This window comes from Lonchura striata, chromosome 4, assembly GCF_050655825.1.
Source record: "Lonchura striata isolate lonStrDom1 chromosome 4, ASM5065582v1, whole genome shotgun sequence".
Lineage (NCBI taxonomy): Eukaryota > Metazoa > Chordata > Aves > Passeriformes > Estrildidae > Lonchura > Lonchura striata.
The window spans coordinates 63197182-63216748 of NC_140706.1; the positions used below are offsets into that span (position 1 = coordinate 63197182).

At 43.2% G+C, this 19567-nt stretch overlaps 1 protein-coding gene across 1 annotated transcript; it reads right to left on the reverse strand.

Annotated features, from left to right (window-relative positions):
• Positions 1-3613: 3613 nt before the first annotated feature.
• On the reverse strand, positions 3614-19040 carry SETD7 (SET domain containing 7, histone lysine methyltransferase). The gene is made up of 8 exons (XM_021526510.4): positions 18883-19040; positions 15042-15171; positions 10706-10907; positions 7758-7947; positions 6058-6139; positions 5271-5388; positions 4826-4983; positions 3614-4307 (listed from the first exon to the last, which is right to left on the reverse strand). The coding sequence occupies exons 1-8, from the start codon at positions 18920-18922 to the stop codon at positions 4127-4129; spliced, it is 1101 nt and encodes a 366-aa protein (XP_021382185.1). The 5' UTR covers positions 18923-19040; the 3' UTR covers positions 3614-4126.
• Between the last annotated feature and the right edge of the window lie 527 nt (positions 19041-19567).

Below are 19567 nucleotides of genomic sequence, written 5' to 3' on the forward strand. Positions count from 1 at the left end.
TTCTCCAGTGCCTGACAGAGGCTGAGAAATCCCTGACAGAGCTCTTACTTCTTGTAGCATGCTGCTTCCAGCTTCTAGCAACATGCTACAAGACCCCCGGGAAAGAAAACATTGCCACCTGTGCAACACTTCCACATCTGGAAAGGCTGTACCAAGGAGAAGCCTGCCTAGTCACTCTCAAAACATGCAGCCTCACCCCATGGCCTCCCAAAGCTCCCACAACCTCCCCAGGAGCTTCACCTGATTAAAAGCATGGGCCATCCTAGGAGGTATCATAGCAACTGTAGAAAAAGTCAAAAAACTCTCACAGATGAAAAGCCATTTCCATGTATTTAATTTGACTTTTTCAGCAGTCAAGATTTACAGGTATTTATGTAGGGTAAGTATTTTATGATTACTGTTTTAAAAAAAGGGAATAAAAAGCCTTTTCAGGTTTGTTAAAAGAAAATCAGGATCCCCAAAAGTAAAATTGTATCACAAGACTAAATTTCAGACACCCCATCCATGGCCTAAGCTGTTTCCCTTCTTATCCAGTGGAGTGATTCCAACAGCAGGCAGCTCTCAGCTGCAACTTTTCTGGCTCTCATCTCCAAGAGTAGCCACTTCCAGAAAACAAAGCTTCTGTAGTCTTGGTAACAAAACCCTGTGCTGCCATCACAGGAAGATCCACTTCAGATTTTTTTTTTTTTTTTTTTCAAAAAAGACAATCAGCAGCCTCTAATACAGGGTAATTCAGGCTTCTCATAAAGGAGCTCAAGTAACCCTCCCACATCACAGAGAAGCCATGTGCAGTACTGCAGACCAAAGGCAGATTTTGAGAAATGATCTGTACCTGAAAAATGCAGCAATTCTGGGTTTTCCTATGCTATTCTTTAGTCACAATGGGTATCCCGAGAGCCAGCCACTCACTCAGGCTCAGCTGACAGGCATCAGCTTTCCTCCCAGAGAGCTTCTGTACCGACAGGAAAGGTCTTTGGCCAGACTCTAAGAAGTGGAGCTTCTTTACTTATTGCATATTCACCAGTAGTCAGTGCATCCTACAGACCCAAGAAGATTGCTGTGCAAGGTGATGCTTTGTTTTCCCCAAATGAAAACCATGGCTGGGTGTGGGTCTTGTGTCTATGGATATCATCACACTACCAATGAGGAGCTTTGTGAAGCTGGTCTTGCTCTCTAGTGAGCCCCAGAAACTGAGCTGCAACACACTGACCAAGTTAAGGCATTATTTGGAGTTCTGTAACTAACCTGTGTTTGAACCAGGGGATGCCAATGCACACCTCTGAAGGACACACTGAGCTCTTTCACCACCCAGTGGCAAAAGCCATCTCCACTCTAACAGACCAGGAAGAGAGAGAAAACAAAGAAGAGTTAAAAGGCTTGGTCCTGAATCAAGCCAAAGCAGCTCTGTAACCGTAACTTTTTATAGCAGGTTGGTCGCTGAAGGAGGGAGCTATAGAAGGACCAACAGATTTTATAGAGCTGAGAAGGATAGCAGAGATAACAGAGACTAGAGCCACAGCTGTGGCATGCTACCTACCAGGCTACACACATGTATAAAAGAATCTGCTTGACTCTCACCAAATTTTTTGAGAAGACACAGGACACCTCAGTGCCATTTTTCCCTAGAATTTCCCTATTTTAGGATACAATCTTCAAGCCTGATGCACAAAGAGCACCTATGTTCTATTTATCTCAAAATCAGGCAATATGAAGACCAATAAATCTATTAAAACATAAGCAACTCCACACAGGAGATTAGCAGAGGAATCAGAGACTGATCAGAAATGCAGGCAAAGGAGCTGTAGAGATCAGAACATTTTAAACACAATTCCCAGTGAGCACAGAGGCCAGCAGTCTAATGCAGGTTATCAAGATTGTGGAAGGAGTTACCATCCATTCCCAGAAGGGCTCAGTCACATCTTCCCTCTGCTCTTTCCTGCACCTAAACTCAAGCCTCAACTTTACAAACTTGGCAAATCCTGGCACAATAATTCTCAAGACACATGTAAGAGCTCCCTACCAGAGGGAGCGGCAAGTGGCTGATGACCTAACGTAATGACCCATGGGCAGGCAGAGATGGATGAAGTCATGCCTATTCCTTTTGGGGAATCATTTAGTCACGCTGAGCAGCTGACTGACCTTTGCCAACTCTCCATCACCTGTGAGGTTGGTTGTGTCTCTGCACACTCAGGTGAGTCCCTGACCTGTCACCTCTGCTGTGGATGAGACATGGAGCTGCAACCTGAGTGTCCAGCACGAGGAGATGGGAGATGACACAGCTCATGTGCAGATCACTGCTGAAGGAGTGTCACAATAACCTGAGCCTGCCTGTCCCCTGCCTCAGCACATGCACAGAGCAGCTTCTGTGCAAAGTGAAATGATGAGGTGATGGAAAATGTTTGTGAGCAGCCACAAGGACTAAACATAGCCCAGGTTGTCAAGAGTTAATTCCTAACTTTCCACAGATAGCAAAGAAAGGATTCTCAGACTGCACGGAACAGCAGCATCATCCTTTTACCTGCAGGTACCCAACAGACTTTTCCTGGCCAGCTCCCCAGACAGCCAGATGCCTCCAACAGTTCAAGCAAGCAACCAAAATGTGTTGCAACAGAAAGGTAGGTCTGATTCCCAAATAATTTATGTTACATATATACAAACTTTTTAAAACTACAAACATTTAAAGAAAGTGTTGCAAATGCATTTGAGTTTTTCTTAAGCTGCTAAACCCAAGAGAACATCAGAGTCTCAGAAAAGCTCCAGTATTCAGACCATGACAATACATGATTTCTCTCTTATATAGCATTAGGCAAGCCCAGTACAGTATCTAAAAAACCACACATTTTCCCTAACCCTGAAAAACCCCAGAACATAGCCCTGCAGACGAATATTCACAAGCCCCCACTGCTGTCTGCAACAAAGCTATGGACTGACTGCTGTTTATAAATATGAGCATCGAGTGATGTTTTTACATGAATTGTTTGTCTTTCAAAAACAATCTTTTAGTATCTTTTCTTCTTAAAAAAATAATCTTATTTTGATACCTCATATTATATTAATTCACTGTGTCATAAACCAGAACTACTAAAACATTGCTATAAAGCTATGCTGTTCCATCAAGTGAACATCAAGTGAAAAGATACAGCTCTCCTTCACCAAGGACTACAGGCTGCCCTCAAATACGTGCACCTCCTTTCAGAGAATCCATGGGAGATCCAAGCATCTTTTGCCTTGAGAACTGGCCACTTGAACAGTCAATGCACGAACATGGATGCAAGTAATGTGCTTGCTTTCCAGAACATGTACTTCTGGAAGTCTTTCTACAGCAAGTCTGTTTCCTTTTCACAAAAACTTCATGCAAAGAACAGCTTCATTTGCATGTTATAATAATAATAAATTAAATAAAATAAGCCAGCCGTACAGGCTAGATAAATATTAGGTTTAGACATGTTGCTATACTATTTAGAGAGCCACAGAGACCAACACACAGCACTCTCACATACACACACAAGCCTTTCCACTAGTTAGAAAGGATTTTTCTCCTGCAAAAGAGGATTTGTAGAAAGAACAATGTTCAGACAAGAGGAAAGGGGAGTTAAAACCCAGCCTCCTATACGCTAATAAATAAATTGCTCTATTGCAAGATTCAGATCAAAGGTTTAAAAAGGCAAAATTATGCTACTATTAGAGAATATCAAAATATTACTGTTATCATCACAAGTGGCATATATGCAAAATGCAGTTGCACAATAATGCCTAGGCAGGTAGAGAGCAACACTAAGTCTGCCGACTAAAAGTGAACAATACACCCATTTTTAGTTTCTTTCTAGTCTTTTGGCATCTTTGCATATGGTGCAAAAGCAGAAGCTACCAAAGAATACCACATCTTGTATAGAATATTAAATAATTTTTTCAGATAAGACTGGTGCAATGTTAGCTAATTTTTAAATCTGCTATGAGTAACATAGTCACACCTAGTTAGTATCCAAGGAATTTATCTCTTAACACAGAATGCAAGGTTATGATGCAACAGCATGAACAATCCCTGGTTGTCCAGTTTTCAGTACAAAGGTAGTGCATAGATCCAGGTTTCTGTTTCAGTTTGCTGAACGGAGAAGGTGCTTCCATGTCACTTTTGTTGGGCAGCTTGGAAGGCTTTCAGTTCCAGCTGGTACCACTCTGGTGCTTCAGGCCCATTCTGCCCCACAGGGTTGTGATCATACCCATAAGCCACTGTCAATTCCTCATCCTTCTCCACAGCCCTGATGGTACGGATACACTTGATGGGCCCAAAACGAGGATGAACAAACCTAGGAAGAAAACATCTTTGCTAGGCTCAGCTATCAATTTTCATTAGCTATCAACTCTGCCAGCCCCTCTTACAGTTCCAGAATTTACTCATTTCAGATCAATACTGCATAATCTGATATTGAATTAGCAGTCTTGAGTCAATCTCATAAATATTTAAGAATATGAGCAAAAAAATTGATTTATCAAAGCATTGGTAGTTCAGTAAATACACTGCAGTTCTAGCCAAGCTAGGATTTAGAGAACTGTGATGATGCATTTTACAATCAAGAAGCCACTCAAAGATCATGACAAAACTAACAAGTTGCACACTTCAAGATACTCCATGGTAAATGCCCAAAGACATCAAGCACCCATAATGCTAGCCCATTTCCAACTCAGCTTAGGTGAGCAGTTCATTCAGTGCCTCAACTCTTTACTCCCAGCCCACCACTGGTCCTCTTCCAGCTGCCCAGGGACCCCCTGTGAGCCCAGCCAGCCAGGCTGCAGCCTCTACCCTGAAACAAAGGGCTGTACTTACAGCTCATAGGTGCAGTTAGGAGTGAAGGAATGGTTGGCCTTATGCCCCAGTGAGGCACAGTACTTGGCAGCGTGGTTGTAGGGCTCTGGCACGTCTATGACCGTTTCATCATCCAGGGATATTGTATTTCCATTGAGGGCCCAGTCTCTGCTGTCTACCTAGTTTGCAAGGCAAAAATCCAATGTCTGTGTGTAGGAGGGGTCAACTTTGTCAGCAGTTTGAAAGCCAGCATTCAAAATATATGCAAATAAAGCTTTTCATGGGTGTACGCCGTTAAAAAGAACAACCCACACTTTTTAAATCTATACATAGGTGAGCATCCACTTTCTTTCAATTAAACTCCATCATGTTAAATCAAGGGTGGGGAGGTAGTGGGTGTTAGATCCTACTATGAAAAGTTCAGGAGGAGCAATGAAAATTCAGACTGACTTTTTTTTTTCTTTACCTCCTGGTGTGTAATTCGCACTCCGTTATAGAAGGACATCACTGTACTGGCTTCTGCTGCTATTTTTGAAAACAATCCTTCTCCAGCACTGGAAATGAGAGAGACATCCACATACACCCTACAAGAGGAACAGGGCATGGAATCAGTGACTGGCTGCAGTTTTAATTTTCAAGAAGTACAACACTACTGGGATAAAGCCTAATACTTCAGTATAACAATAAAGTAATAATAACAACAGCAAAACCGAATTATTATTATTATTATTGTTGTTGTTGTTGTTGTTATTATTATTAAAAACCTCTTTATGGAACTCCTTTCCTTCCTCTCTTCCATATGTTCTCTCTATTTTGTCAAAACTGAGGTTTGGTGGAAAGTTTGGGCTGACTTGGAAAATTTGTATTTTTTTTAAAGTGCCAATCAACTATAACTCCACAATGATGGCTTCAATTCAGGAATGTCCTCAATAACATATCAGAACCCCAGAAGTCTCCACCAAGCTGGGGTTGCTGGTATACACATGCACTGAGAAGCAAGAGCTCTCAAGGAGATGCCCCACATCTTCAAGTACTCAATGCAAATTAAAGCAAGCATTTTACTAATCACTTATTTAGATATTAGATAACTGCAGGCTCTTATTTAGAAAGTGCCTACAGTTAGGAAGCCACACAGAGCTTCCATTTTACAAACCTTTACATATCCTTTTAAGTTTTAGATCAGAAAAGGCTTGTAAAATTAGGCCCTAAATAGGTAACAGTAAAGAAATATGGAGAGAAGAAAAAAACATTACCTCTCTGATTCATAAGGATCAGGAAGAAGGGCATTTGTAGAAATGCAGGATGAAGTAGATTTGTCAAAACTGTATACTGGGCCTAAAAAAAAATCAGACATAAATGAAGGAAATAAACTAACTGGCAGTACTGACAGTATGCAATCCTTAACTTAATCAAGACATTCAAAAATTAAATTCTAATGGTTGCAAAAAATGTTACACTTCCAAGAAAAGGTGTTAAACAGAACTGCACCTGTCAAAAGTCTTGAGATACTGCTTCTTGATTATTTTCCCCCCTCAACAATCTAGAGTAATAGTGCTAACACAAAAAGATGATACATATGTTCTTCAAATTACCAACTTGCAGAGGAGGACTGGATACTCTTTCAAAACTGACCCTCCTAGTGTCTCTAAATACAATTTAAAAGTAACACAAAACTGAAAAGGTAATATTCAACAGATCATTTAAAAAAAATAATAAAAAAAAACTTGATTATTTCCAATATGAAATATTTTCTAGTCCAGATCCTAAAGAGACTTCAGCCAGAAAATAACATTTAGTAATCAGAAAGCACTCTTGCTACAGTCCTTTATTTTTTGTCATTAATAAGCAACTTAGAGGTACAGATCTAATTATATTCTTACATCCTTGTCCCAAATGGGAGGACTATCTTTGACACAGATTAAGAAGAAGGTAGAAATAATATGGGAAAAAAACCCACAGAACTGAATACTACAAAGTTTGATATAAGGCCTTTGCCCCTGGAATCCAGGATCTGTTCTGGACAAAGGCAGCTTCCCCTTGAGTGTAACTTCATCCTGTTTACAAAGCACAACCATACTCTCCAACAAAGTTAAGTTTTAAGTTAAATTTTGACTTGCTATCATAACAAAGATAAAAGAGAAAAACTCTCATGTATTTGCTTGTCAATACCTTTTCACTGAGCTTTACGTGCCTATTTCCTATCAAGTGAGACAAATTTTTGCTGGCAGAGCAATAAATGCATTAGCAGTCCCTGCTTGTTACTGCAGCTTAACCCACACTCCTCCAAAACATCACAGACACCTCAGAACAACAAACCCACTCCAGAACTATAGGTTCAAGCCACTAGGTAGAGAAGGCTCCACCCTATGCCTGTGCACTTCACAGCCACTTTCTGTCAGCAGGACCAGACACACAGTAGGGTGCTGGTGAATCAGACTATTACACAACGACTGAATCTGGCTCACTAATTCCAATCTCAGCCCAGCAATGCAGATGCCAGAACATTCACATTGCAAACACTGACTTGCACAAACCCAGCTGACAGAGCTACAACCAAATCAGGGCCTCGCTCTCCTCTTGCAGTTACTTCACTGCAAGAAATACTGGAGCGGAGGAGGTAGATGTACCTCCTCATCAGGGTGAATGGAACAGGTTTTCCATCTGGTACAGAGAGTAGCGGGATATGTGACAAACAGAACTGTGCCCATGAGCACAGGAGTGAGAAAAGGGCTGTGAAATGCACTTGGACAGGACCACAGAGGGGGCACTTCCCATCTAGTTCCAGGACAAAGACCATCTTCCTCTCTGCCCAACTATGTGACTTGGACAAAGGGCCCCTCACTAACAGCCTGCGTCATCACAGCCAGTCTCCAGTGAGGAACATCACAGGAACCAAGCTGTCTGCAGCAAAAGGCTGGTAGCAGGAATACAAGTTTGTGTTAGCTGAACTTACTGCCTGGAACTACTTCAAATTGAGGTTTTCCATCCTCAACAGCTGTCAGAGTTGCCAATTTTGCTTCTATCATTTCTCCGTCTATGAACCTTCCAGAATATGCAGTCTTTCCATCAGGATACACATAGGCTATTTTCTCTCCAGTCATCTCCCCATCTTCATTCACTTCTCCCACAAGGCTGCCTCCATCCTGAGAGCACAGGCAAGAAAGAAAAGGCAAAGCATTTAATTATACTTTACTATCCTTGATGCCTAAGTTTTTTAGCTTTTTATATTTTTCATGTATTTGTAGTTCTGCAGATTGCAAATGTGTGGCTGTAGCTTCTATTACTTTTGCTATTATGTTCCCCTACATTAATGAACAATATGCTAACCTTCTAAACACTTTCCTAAAGTATTATTTAGTCTTACTCCAAGAAGAGTACCAACTACAACAACGTTTTGTTTTCCAACCAGAATCTGGACCTAACCTTACAAAAGTGGGAAAAAGAAGCCTGGGGACTGCTTCCAGCGGGGCAGAACCCAAGGAAATATTATCTAATCAAGTAATCTTTTAACTGGACAATACATGATAATTACACTAATCAACAAACCTTAGAAAATGGTGAATTTACTGTACCATGTGCAGTTTTCACCATACGGAGTACCTGACAGCTTTCAAGTAAAAGTCTGCTTTTATATTCACTCTAATGCTGTTGGGAAGATCTATTCTATTTTCTAGACAACATCCAATAAATGAAAAGGGTTTTCCACAACTTTTTAAAAATGCATCACTAAGTTCAGATGTGAAATTATGAAATTCATAATTCATGGTACCTCTAAAGATGTGAGCCTATTAAGGAAAAATGATTCCCAGAATGCCCCTCAATGTCAGGTGATAATCAGTGAGAACATCCCTTTGTGGAAAGCATCAACAGCAACACTCTTCCCCTTCAAAGTTTATGCATTTCAGCCCCAGGCTTTGCCATCTGTGATTTGCCTGCAGCTCAAGTCAGATCTATTTCCAGAACTGCAGAAATGAGATGCATATATTACCACAGGTCTAACAATTTCTTGGGGGTTAGCATTTTTCCTTTTGTTTCTTTCTCTCATGTTATCTTGTCTAATCTGTTGCTACAAAATAATAACTACGGATACTTAGAAAACCAAAGATGTGGCTGGGAGGAAGAGAAGGGGGAATGGTGTAGCTGGTTCCTTTCTTCACCTGGCATGGGGGTTTTCTTTGGAAGGGCAAAGATACTGAGATTTTGGCTGGATAGTGAGGGGCTTGGCTCAGTTCTTTTCTTTTGCTCCCTCCCTCCCCTTCTCTCTCTCCCCACATCTGTGATAAGACAGGCTGTGATTGTTGTGGGGACAATTCGCCACCACTGTGAGGAGTCTCCTGCTGTCTTCTACTGTAGCTCTGCTTCTGGGAGTGGCTGTTGTACTGAAAACTTCCTAAAAACCCACCTCACTAGAAGGTGATAGCATACATCAAGCATTTGCTGATCCTAATACATGTTTAATGGCAATAATGAAAACCAGTAAATAAAAGGAACAGCCAGTGCTGGTAAGCATTTAGAAATCAATCTGCAACTAAAGCTTGTGCCATATGTAGCACAGAATTAGACTGGGTTTTGACCAGCAGCTTAATTATATGAAGACATGACCTCCTTCTTGGCACGAGGTAGGATTGAAAGATTCAACTCTACTGTGTAAGGCTTAATAGGAATTATATTTTTAAAATATTTGCATCAAAAACTCCCTAAAAGCTATACAACAGTCACTGCCTTAACTAGCATGATTAAAAAATAGCATCAAAATTCAAAAATATACAATAGTGGCTTGTTTAACTAGCAAATCACTTGTCCACAATTCCAGTCAGAGGCAATAGCTCTCACACTAGTTACATCTCATGTGTTAGGCAAAGCTGTCTTCACACAATATTCTGTGGAGGCCTGTGAGCCCACTGCAGGGAGAACAACAGTGATCCCCTGGAGAGATGCACCTTAGGCTCCAGGCATTCCTCACAGCTCAGGGTGAGGAAAGAAGTTCCCCCTGTGGTGCTCTGCAGGACTATGTTAATTTGACCCAGTTCTGGCCTTCCCTACTCCTTTTACCCTTATATGTTCATGTCCTAGCGAGTTCTCCACTCCCTGTAATCCCACTGTGTGTAACTCTGCCCATCCACCCTGGCATTCCCTACTGGTCCCTTCCCTGTGTACCACCCAAGCCCTCAGCCCACTGGATCTCTGGTGGTCTCCTCCACCCCCTCTTTCCCTGTGTTCATACCCTGGACCCTCTTTTGTCTTTGGCCCCTGGACCTCTTCAGCATGGCCTGAAATAAAGCACGTTGGATCTCCACGCCCGGACCCTCACGTGTCTTCACTGCCGAGCTGCTGCGTGTGCATGTGTGTGCCTGTCTGTGTGTCTGTGCTGCTGCTCTCCTGACTCCTATCCCTTGGCACAAGGGGAAAGCTGCATACACTACCACCATGGACCCCAGCAATATCCTGCAGAAATAGAGACAAATTCTCTCCTCCTACTTTAATAAAAGCAGCGGGTTGCAATAACTGGCATGGCTTCCATGCTCCTCACTGGCAGCCACCATTATGAAGTAGCAAAATCCAGCCTTCCCAAAGAGATAATGCAGAAGTTATTAGACGTCCTATTTCTACGTTACATACAAATTATATATAAATGCACTTCCAAGGGGCTGGGTTTCCTGGAAGATGAAAATGGTGGCAGGCATCTTGCAACCTCACTGATCTTATCTACTGGGCAAACATTCAACACCAAAATCTTTTAACTTTGTGTTGGATTACCCAAAATCAGAAGGCCCAGATCTTTTATCCAGGACCATGTGTGCTGATTTTTGGATAGCTGGGTCATGGTGGGTATTTCTTTCAGCTGGGGAGAAAAGAAAGGTACATAATTCTACAATAAGTAGAGCAGGTGGTCAGGTTTACCGCGTAATAAATCCAACAGATTCCATGTCGGATGTTGTCTTTATACTGCCCTTTGAATATCAGCCGTCCATCACTGTCATACTCCTGGGCTGGGCCATTCAGCTCTCCATCCACGTAGGTACCATGAAGGACCACTCCATCCTCGTAGGTGTAGATCCCCTGGCCTTGCAGGGCGTCATCAACGTAGTACCCCTCCAGGGTGCTGATGAAGAGTGAAAGAAAACAGCAGTGGAAAACTGTTCATCTATCAGAGGTGAACCCAAAACCTCAACATACTGGAACACCAAGGTGAAAACCAGAATTTTATTTCTATGGTGCTCCAAAGGCATAAAACAGCTTACAGCACTCTTTCATCCAAGTGTGCTGCACGGACACAATCACTCATCTCAATCACGTGCCTAGAATTTTCTGTAGGCTGAAATAGTCAGCAAATGGACACTCCTGGTCAAAGGAGGAATTCTTGCTCAAGCAGGCTACTCTCACATTAGGATTTTCTACCTGCTGTGTGTGGGCCTTAACTGACATGTCTCTGGAGAGACAAAATTGAGCTGCTGTACACGTGAACTATGACAGGGAATGAACTGCAACCTGCCACAGTTCAGTGTCAGCTCTCCAGCAATACACTTAGCAGCTATTTGTACAGGCACCACTAAAAGTAGCCATTTTTCATCTATTTCTCTTAAAATCAAACACAGCCTGTCAAACAGAACTAGTGCTGCACTTGGATTTAAACAAAGAAACATTTCATTTTGGTTTTGTCTTGCAAACCCTTTACTATCACCATAAAAGAGGATCTATTCAGATATTTCCTTTTCATTAGCGTAAGGGAACACAACCTGTTTAGCTTTTACTTCAGCACACTTAGCTAACAGCCAGCTGTCAGCATACACATATCTTCACTGCATAATTCTTTTTCAGATGCAGATGTCTAAGGTATAAGCTGAAACAGTGTCTGTGAGCACATGACTCTACGTGTTTTACCACACAGATTTGCAAGAGCTGCAAAAGGAATGTTTTTTTCAGAATTCACTTTCTGGCTTCTAAAGCTTCATGATGGATGAGATTTCCATGGGAAAATATATTACAGTAAAAGCCTCAGTGCACACCAGATGCAAAACAAGAAGGGGCAGGAAAATAATTTTACTTTTCAGTGAAATGATTTCTTGATCCAGTTGCTACAGAACTGCACAGATAGCTATGGCACTACAATGAGGGAACCACCAGAAATCAGTGCTCTTACTTAACTATAAATGATGCCACTTTCCCCTCTAATTTACCACAGATCACTAGATCATAATTTCATTGTAGTGAAAACACACATAGCGTGGACATGTAGGATTACTCCTTAAAAGAAGCAGCCACCACCAGTTTATGTAGTCAAAAATCCTGTCTTGTTACCTTTAATTGCACTAGTTGAAGTTAAAACATTGCTAAATTACAACAGTGCTTCAGTCCTGGAAAGAATATATTTTCTTTTACTGCAACTCAAACTTTTATGTTTTCTCTCTTTGTATTAAGCTCCAAACAGTGACCAAAAGATCCATCTCATCTAAGGAAATCAAAAGGATGATACCTTAAGAAGTTTATGTCCTTCAAGCTCACCTAAAAGGTCAGATTCAGCAACTTTTATGTTGTTCAGAATTTGTGAGCTACTTCCACCCTGCTCCTCACTAGTTCTCACAGTATGGTGTCTGCAGCCAGACACAACAATTGCAACTAAGACTTCACCAGCACGAAGATGAACAAATAGCTTCTGTGTCTTCCATAAACAAAACCTTTTTAACACAAACCCTGAACTAGCCTGTATTTTCTCTGTTTTGCCTCTCAGATGATCGTACTTCTGACAACATAAATACTACTGCAGTCAAGTTTTATCAGATGTACCATCTTCCCATTATCCACTATGCCTTGAAGGGATGGAAGATAATTCTTATCTAACAATTAAACTATTGATATGAACTGGGGGGGAAAATACTCCAATATCCTTCCAGGGATTAAGTTAATATCTATAGAGACTGATCCATTTATCTCTTGCTCCCTCTATATGGAAACATGGAAAACTTTTCCCCTAAAAGTAATAGTTTTCTACTGTGTTCTGGGAGATGTCAGTTTACAGGAGTTTCCAATTAGGGCAGAAGGGCAGCTCCAGCTCCGTGACAAGCACGGTCTCATGCCTGCCTTTATAGTGCAAAGAGTTCGGCAAAGTAAACTCCAGAACCACTGGCACCAAGAAAAGTTCACGCCCACAGTCCAAAGCAGGGAGTATGCCAGGATAAACTTCTCTCTCTTAAAGAATATGTTGTGACTTGTTGCATTTTCTTGAAGGGGAAGGAAAAAAACAACTGATATTTCATTCCAGATTTCCATTCCCGTAAATAATCAAAAGGAAGGGCCAATTATTCCAGTAAAGGGAAGTTTCCTTTACCAAACAAGGCAGCCAGGCAGCCAATACTCAAAAAATGAGAATGCTGACAATGCAGCCAGTTCTGTATTTGACAGGACTCAGCTGCTCTCCAACAACAGAGGAACAGCAGTACAGCTGTCAGCCTTTACTCAACAGCCTGCCAGGGAAACACACCCACGAGTCCTGAAATCAACATTACTGCATGGAATTTTGCAAAGGGAAATTGTTTTGAGACATTTTTGATATTTATTGCTCATCTTCATGAGCACTCAGCCTTGTCCATGGCACACTTAATGGAAACAGCATGTCCTGTTTTATGCCAGGTCATTCTTACAATATGTCATGATTCCTGAACCATCCATTTCAGAAAGCAACTTAGTCTTGCTAGCTGGGTGTAGCTAGATAAATGATTAGCTACTGCTCAGTTAAGGCTGCTTTAGCTGACTTAAAATATATAACAGGTAATGAAAGGTTTCCATTTTACAAAACCACATTGCAAACTATTTTTTTGCATATTTTCATTCTGCTAGTTCCTAAAGTCATCAGTGACCAGCTATTCCAGTTTTTTAAGGGTTATGAAAATAGAGAGAGAGAAAAAAAAAATAAAAAAAGAAAAGAGTTGGCAACACTGAAGCAGTACAGAGAAGGCTCAGCAGCAACCTGACTCTTTCCACTAAATGCTGCCTGTACCATGGAATACATGGAGGAGCAGCCCTACAAACAAAATAGCGGGTCAGTTCCTCTGACTGTACAATCAGCAACTACTCTGCTGAGATCATCCACCAGCACAGAAACATTATATATGTGTGTCCATAGAGATGCTGTCTAACAACTTAAACCAAAACTATTTTAGAGAACTCAGCTGCTGGGCAGTACTGATTTTCAGTTACTCAGAGAAGATTTAATAAGGCCATTACCAACAACAGCGAGGATTTTTCTTCATCCAAGCTTAGAGGCCTAATCCCTTACTACATAACTGAATAAATATATTATCTTTCTCATGAAAAAAAAACCCGCAATCCCCAGCATGAAGCAAATGGAAAGGCAAGTACAGACAAGGAGCTGACTCACTGAGACAGCACAATACCTCTGCTCCTGCTCAGAATTTTGCTGAGCGGGAAGAGAGTAGACCCGGCATGACTGTCAGTTTAACAGCTGCTATTCAGAGTGCCACCAACAGCTGCAAAACCATGAAGAATCATGTCATTTTATACATTTGCTGCTCCCTCTGAGGAAATTCTGAGCAACTGCAGACAGGAATGCTGCAGTGGTGGTGGGGGGAAGACTTACAAGGTGTTCGTAATGAGGATCAGAGCAGAAAACACATGCATAGGCACAGACTAGCCCAATTTCACCGTCACAATTCCCAGTGAAAAGAATGGAAATGATAGGGGGTTTTCTGAAAGTAAATCAGGCCACAAGCAACTTGCAGAGGATTAACTAGAGTTGCTAACCAATCTGTATTTAACTCAGTCCTTTAACTGATAAACAATTTGACAAAGCAGAAGACAAGCCTCTCTGTCAAGGTCCTATGTCTGTGTGTGAGGGCTGGCACAGGGAGCTCCAGGTCCAGCTGCACTTTCTGTGTAGCTCTGTAAGGCAAAGAAGTCCACCTGAAGTAAAGAACTTTGCCAGCATAGTTTTCAGTAGTTTTGACCACCTCTCATTTCTTATGATTTCTAATAAGCTCATAACATTACAGTGCTAAAAGAGCTCACACCACTGCACTGTCCCTCCAGGAAACAACTACAGGAACCTCATTATACACAAAGCCACCACAAGAATGGCTACAGCAGCAGCAAGCTTTTCAGCAACAGTTTTTAATGAAAAATCTTATCCAGAAACTCAGCAGTATACAATCAATGTAGATTAGTTTTGCACAGCTACAAGCAGAAGGAGGAATACAGAAGAAAAATCAGAGTCAGAGTGTACCTTCCATCAAAAAAGAAGAATTTGCCACGGCCATTCTTTTCTCCATGCACAAAATTTCCTTCAAATCTGTCTGTTGATGAATAGGTTACTGTACAGAATCCATGTGGCAGTCCATCATCATCTAGATGCCCTGAAATAAAATCCAAACAAAGAGCAACAGAACACATTAATTATTATGCAAGATTTTATATCTGCTCTCATTATGTAGCTACTTGAAATGCAGTAGCTCCCTAGTACAAAACAGTAATTCAGATCATTGCTGTTAGGAACAGTGAACAGACATTCTGTACAACTGAAGTCTGTACTTGTGCAACACATAGCTTTAAATAAAAATAAAAGATAAGGATAAAAAAAAAGGGATGAGAAACAGGAGAGAGAAGAGAATAATAAGCAAAACTAGTTCCTAAAAGAAACAAAGTTTAGATTATTCTAACTTGTATCTTTAGTATAAAAATTCTCTCTCTAAAACATATATTTATTGATGAGAAAGGGATAAGAAAATGTTAGATTTTTTTTCTTTTCATAAACACATGCCTTATGATAATGTGGATGTGCCACTGCACAGCTGTATTCACAGGAATTTAAAGAAATAAAAGTAAGCAATATCCATAATGCTGTGCCCTTGCAATACGTCGGTCAATGTGGTATTTAATATTTTAAATGCTGTTCTCCAGTGCCTTTCTGATGTGTTCACTTTATATCCTGTTCCTACCCCCAGCCATATCAGTTTTCCCTATAACAGCTGTTGCACAGGGAAAGCAGAGACAACACACTTGGATCCTCACCTGCATGGTTTGTGTTTTATTAAGCAACTATAAGTTAAAGCATAATAAGGCTCCTATTACATCTCTAACTCTGCCTCTTCAAAGCCAAACAAAAATGACAGAGAAGTGTTTCAAACTATGATTATTGCCTGGTTTAGCTGTGTGAGCTCTGGCTGCAGAGCTCAGCAGGGCTGCTCTCAGCACAGGGACACACCTGGATGGGTGCTACAGCTCCTACAGTGACATTTTACCAGGTAAAAATTTTGCACGAAAATTGCAAAACAAATAACAACTAGCCTATATTTATGTTCTTCCATGCTTCTAACTAAAACATTACCTCTGATTCCTCCAGTCTCCTGGTGATGCATACACAGCCTATGAGAGATGATAGTGTATGCATCCACTTCTGCAGGCTTTGGGTCAAGCTCTTCCCTGACCAAATTTTCCCTAAACTGAAAAGGTACATCACACATATGAGAAAGGCAGAAACAAACTTAGTTAATAACCAATAAATTAATGACCAATTGAACTAAAAGGTCAGTAACATTTCTGATGTGGACACCTCTTATATACCAAAAACTATGTTAACACATAGAGTTTTAATTAAAAACCTTTTAAATTAAGTTTTAGCAATACAGAAGGGTACACTGGTGTAAGTTAACAAACCCTGAACAATGCAATACCAGTTTCCCTGTCTCTACAGGGGTAAAATTTTATAAAATACTTGGATTAAATAAAATAACACTGATAATACTGGTACATTATACTATTTTTAAAAAATACCCTATTCAACAACAACAAGCTCTTGCAACTTTGTTCTCTGTGACTATTCAGCTTTGTCAAGATTTTGCTGGAATGCACAGCCCAACAAAAAAGCTGCTATGCCTGTACAGAGAACACATGTCAGGCCTTTTGCACAGTAGGATACATAATACCTCAGAGATTTAAAATGGTCAGCTTTGATCCAGTGGCCTCTATACAGGGTCTTAATCTCTGCCACAATACAAAGAATCTAAATAGTCTAATATGCTAGAAGTTTCCCCTTATTTAAAAAAAAAAATAAACTCATGCCCCCACCACTGCAACAAAACAAGAAACATAGTCTCTCTTAGTCAATATCATGGGAAAAAACTCAATTTCAAGTTTAATAACATAAATACAACTTTTTTTCTGTATGGCTGAGGCCTTTGGCTCTAATTCTGTTTCAAATTAAGTCAACGGAAAAAATCCTTATTTTGTGGGGAGCAGTGCATTGCACTTTCCTTTCTCACCACTCTCCTTCATTTGCAAAAAAAAAAATATACCCAAAACGTCTAAACATATTTTTAAATTATTGTAAAACCTCATTTTGTTTCTTCATTAAGGGTCTCTCAAGACTTCCTCTTAAGCTCAGACAATGAACTTTTAAAGAAAAGGAATTACCCTAATAGGGGCTAGTTCACAATGGAGTTACTGAAACCACTGATGTACACAAATCAAAGATAAAAGTCCTTTACTGTCAGTATCACTATTACTTAACAGATGACATATACCATGCATCATCAGTAAAAGATTCTGGCCACAAAGATGCCAGATGAATGTTTGGGAGATCACAACAAAACAAAACTTCCCCCCTACAAAAGTAGAAGTATAGATTTCTGTATTTCTAACTTCCTTTGGGTAAGTGAAAAATCCTGTTCACCCCCAAAAAGCATTCTGCTTCTGTCTCACTCAAAAAACCCACATACATTCCTATACACTGCTGAAAAAAAGATGCTTTAAAAATGTGTTTCCTTAGCCCATGGAGATGAAAAAAAAAATCCAGAATACAGCAGAACACTTTATCTGTGATACAAGGATGAAAACTACGACTCCTTGCCCCAGACAACTGCAACGCACAGATTCAAGGAGTTGGCAGGAAAGGCAGTGGAAAACCCCATCTGTAAGGACACACCTCATCCATAGCAGAGCCTGTCTTCCCTCAGACCCATACTCTACGCAACAAAGCTTCTCTGGCTCCCACATCACACACCCAGCCAGTAAATCCAGCTCCGAGCAGCAGCTGCTCAGCTCACGTCTGCTGTCAGACTAAGCTGCCGTGCAGGACAGACGCCTTCCTTGGAGCAACTCGCTTTGCGGCCTAATCCTTCTGCCACAGGAGACACACGGCCCACGGCGAACACGGGCATCACCTCAGGCAGCTCCTTGCTCCCTGAACACCCTGGATTGCCATTCCCGGCAGGACCACGGTCCCTCTGCGGGAATCTCTGGGGAACCGGCGCTTTCCCGCAGAGGGAGATGCCAGGCTTTGTTTCCCTGCTCCCAGACGCCAGCGTGCTGGGGAGCTGCATCCCTGCCCGTTAAGGTTTCCATCAGTGATTCACTTCCAGAGGACATGTGCCTCTGGGTTTAGAACTCTTCAAGGGTTAGTTATGCACACATGAGAGGCGAACTGCACACAGAGGGTTTATATTAGCGATAAGGTGGCCCAGCCCGCTCCCATACGGACGGCTCCAGCCCGGCTGCCCATGGTTATGGCAACAGCGTCTTCTTGGAGTCGCTCTTTCTTCCTCCTTCTCCATTTGCACGTATGCGACTGCAGCCCCGGCTCCCTGGGCTCTCCCCAAGGATGTGCATCCCCACGTCCCTCAGCCGTGGCGGGAAGGACCGGGCACCGGCCGCACCGCCCCGGGAGTGCGGGCTGCAGGCCACCGCCCGCACGGGGGCACAGCAGCGGCAGGAGCACACGGCCGTGACTTATTTTCGACAAGAAGAGCCGAGCCGCCATCCCCGCGTCCGGGGCGCGGAGCCTCCCGCTGCGGCCGGAGCGCCGGGCGGCGGAAGGCGCCCAAAGCGCCGGGCGGGTGCGGGCGGCAGCGCGGCCCCGGCTCCCCCGGCTCCCCCGGCTCCCCCGGCCGCGCTCCGCCACGTGCGCGGCGCGGCCCGCCCGTTGCATAAGCCCGCTGATGTCACGCGCCGGCCCGGCCCGGCCGCCCGGCTCCGCCGCCGCCTCGCCCGCCGCCGCCCCGCGCCCCCACAGCTCCCGCAGCAGCGCCCGGCGCCGGCGGGCCTCGCTCCCCGAGCCGCGGGACACGCACCTTCCACGATCTCCTCCAGCGTCTCCTCGTCGCTGTCCATGGCGGCGGCGGGCGCAGGCAAAGCGCAGCCGCGGTACCGAGGGCGGGCGCCCCACGTCCCGCCTCCGGCATCCTCCCGGGGAGGGCCTCGCCCCGCCCCGGGGCGTGCCCGAGCGCGGCCCCGGCGAGCGCGGACAAAGGGGGCGGCGGGAGCTGCCGGCCGCGCCCCTCAGGGTGACGGCGCGGGCCGGGCCGGTGCCGTGTGGCCCCACGAACGGCGCCGAGGGAGCCGGCCCAGCGCGTTCCGTGCTGTCCATCCGTCGGTCCGCTGACCCCGACCGGCGTTGCCGCAGTTCACATCACAAAGCCGGAGGGTGCCCAGCAGCTGCAGGACACCCCTTTTCCATTGCCGCACCAGGGACCGCTGAGCTGCTGCTCTCACCACAGAATCACAGAGTATGCGGAGTTGGAAGGGGTCCATTAGGATCGCCGAGTCCAACTCCTGGCCCTGCACAGCAGCATCACAAAGAATCCCACCCGGTGCCTGAGAGCACTGTACAAACACTTCTTGTACTCCCTAAGGCTTGGTGCCGTGACACTTCTCCTGGGAGCCAGTTTAACCTGCTCAGCCACTCTCTGGCTAAAGAAACTTTTCCTGACATCCAACCTAAGCCTCCTCTGACACAACTTCAGGCTGTTTCCTCGG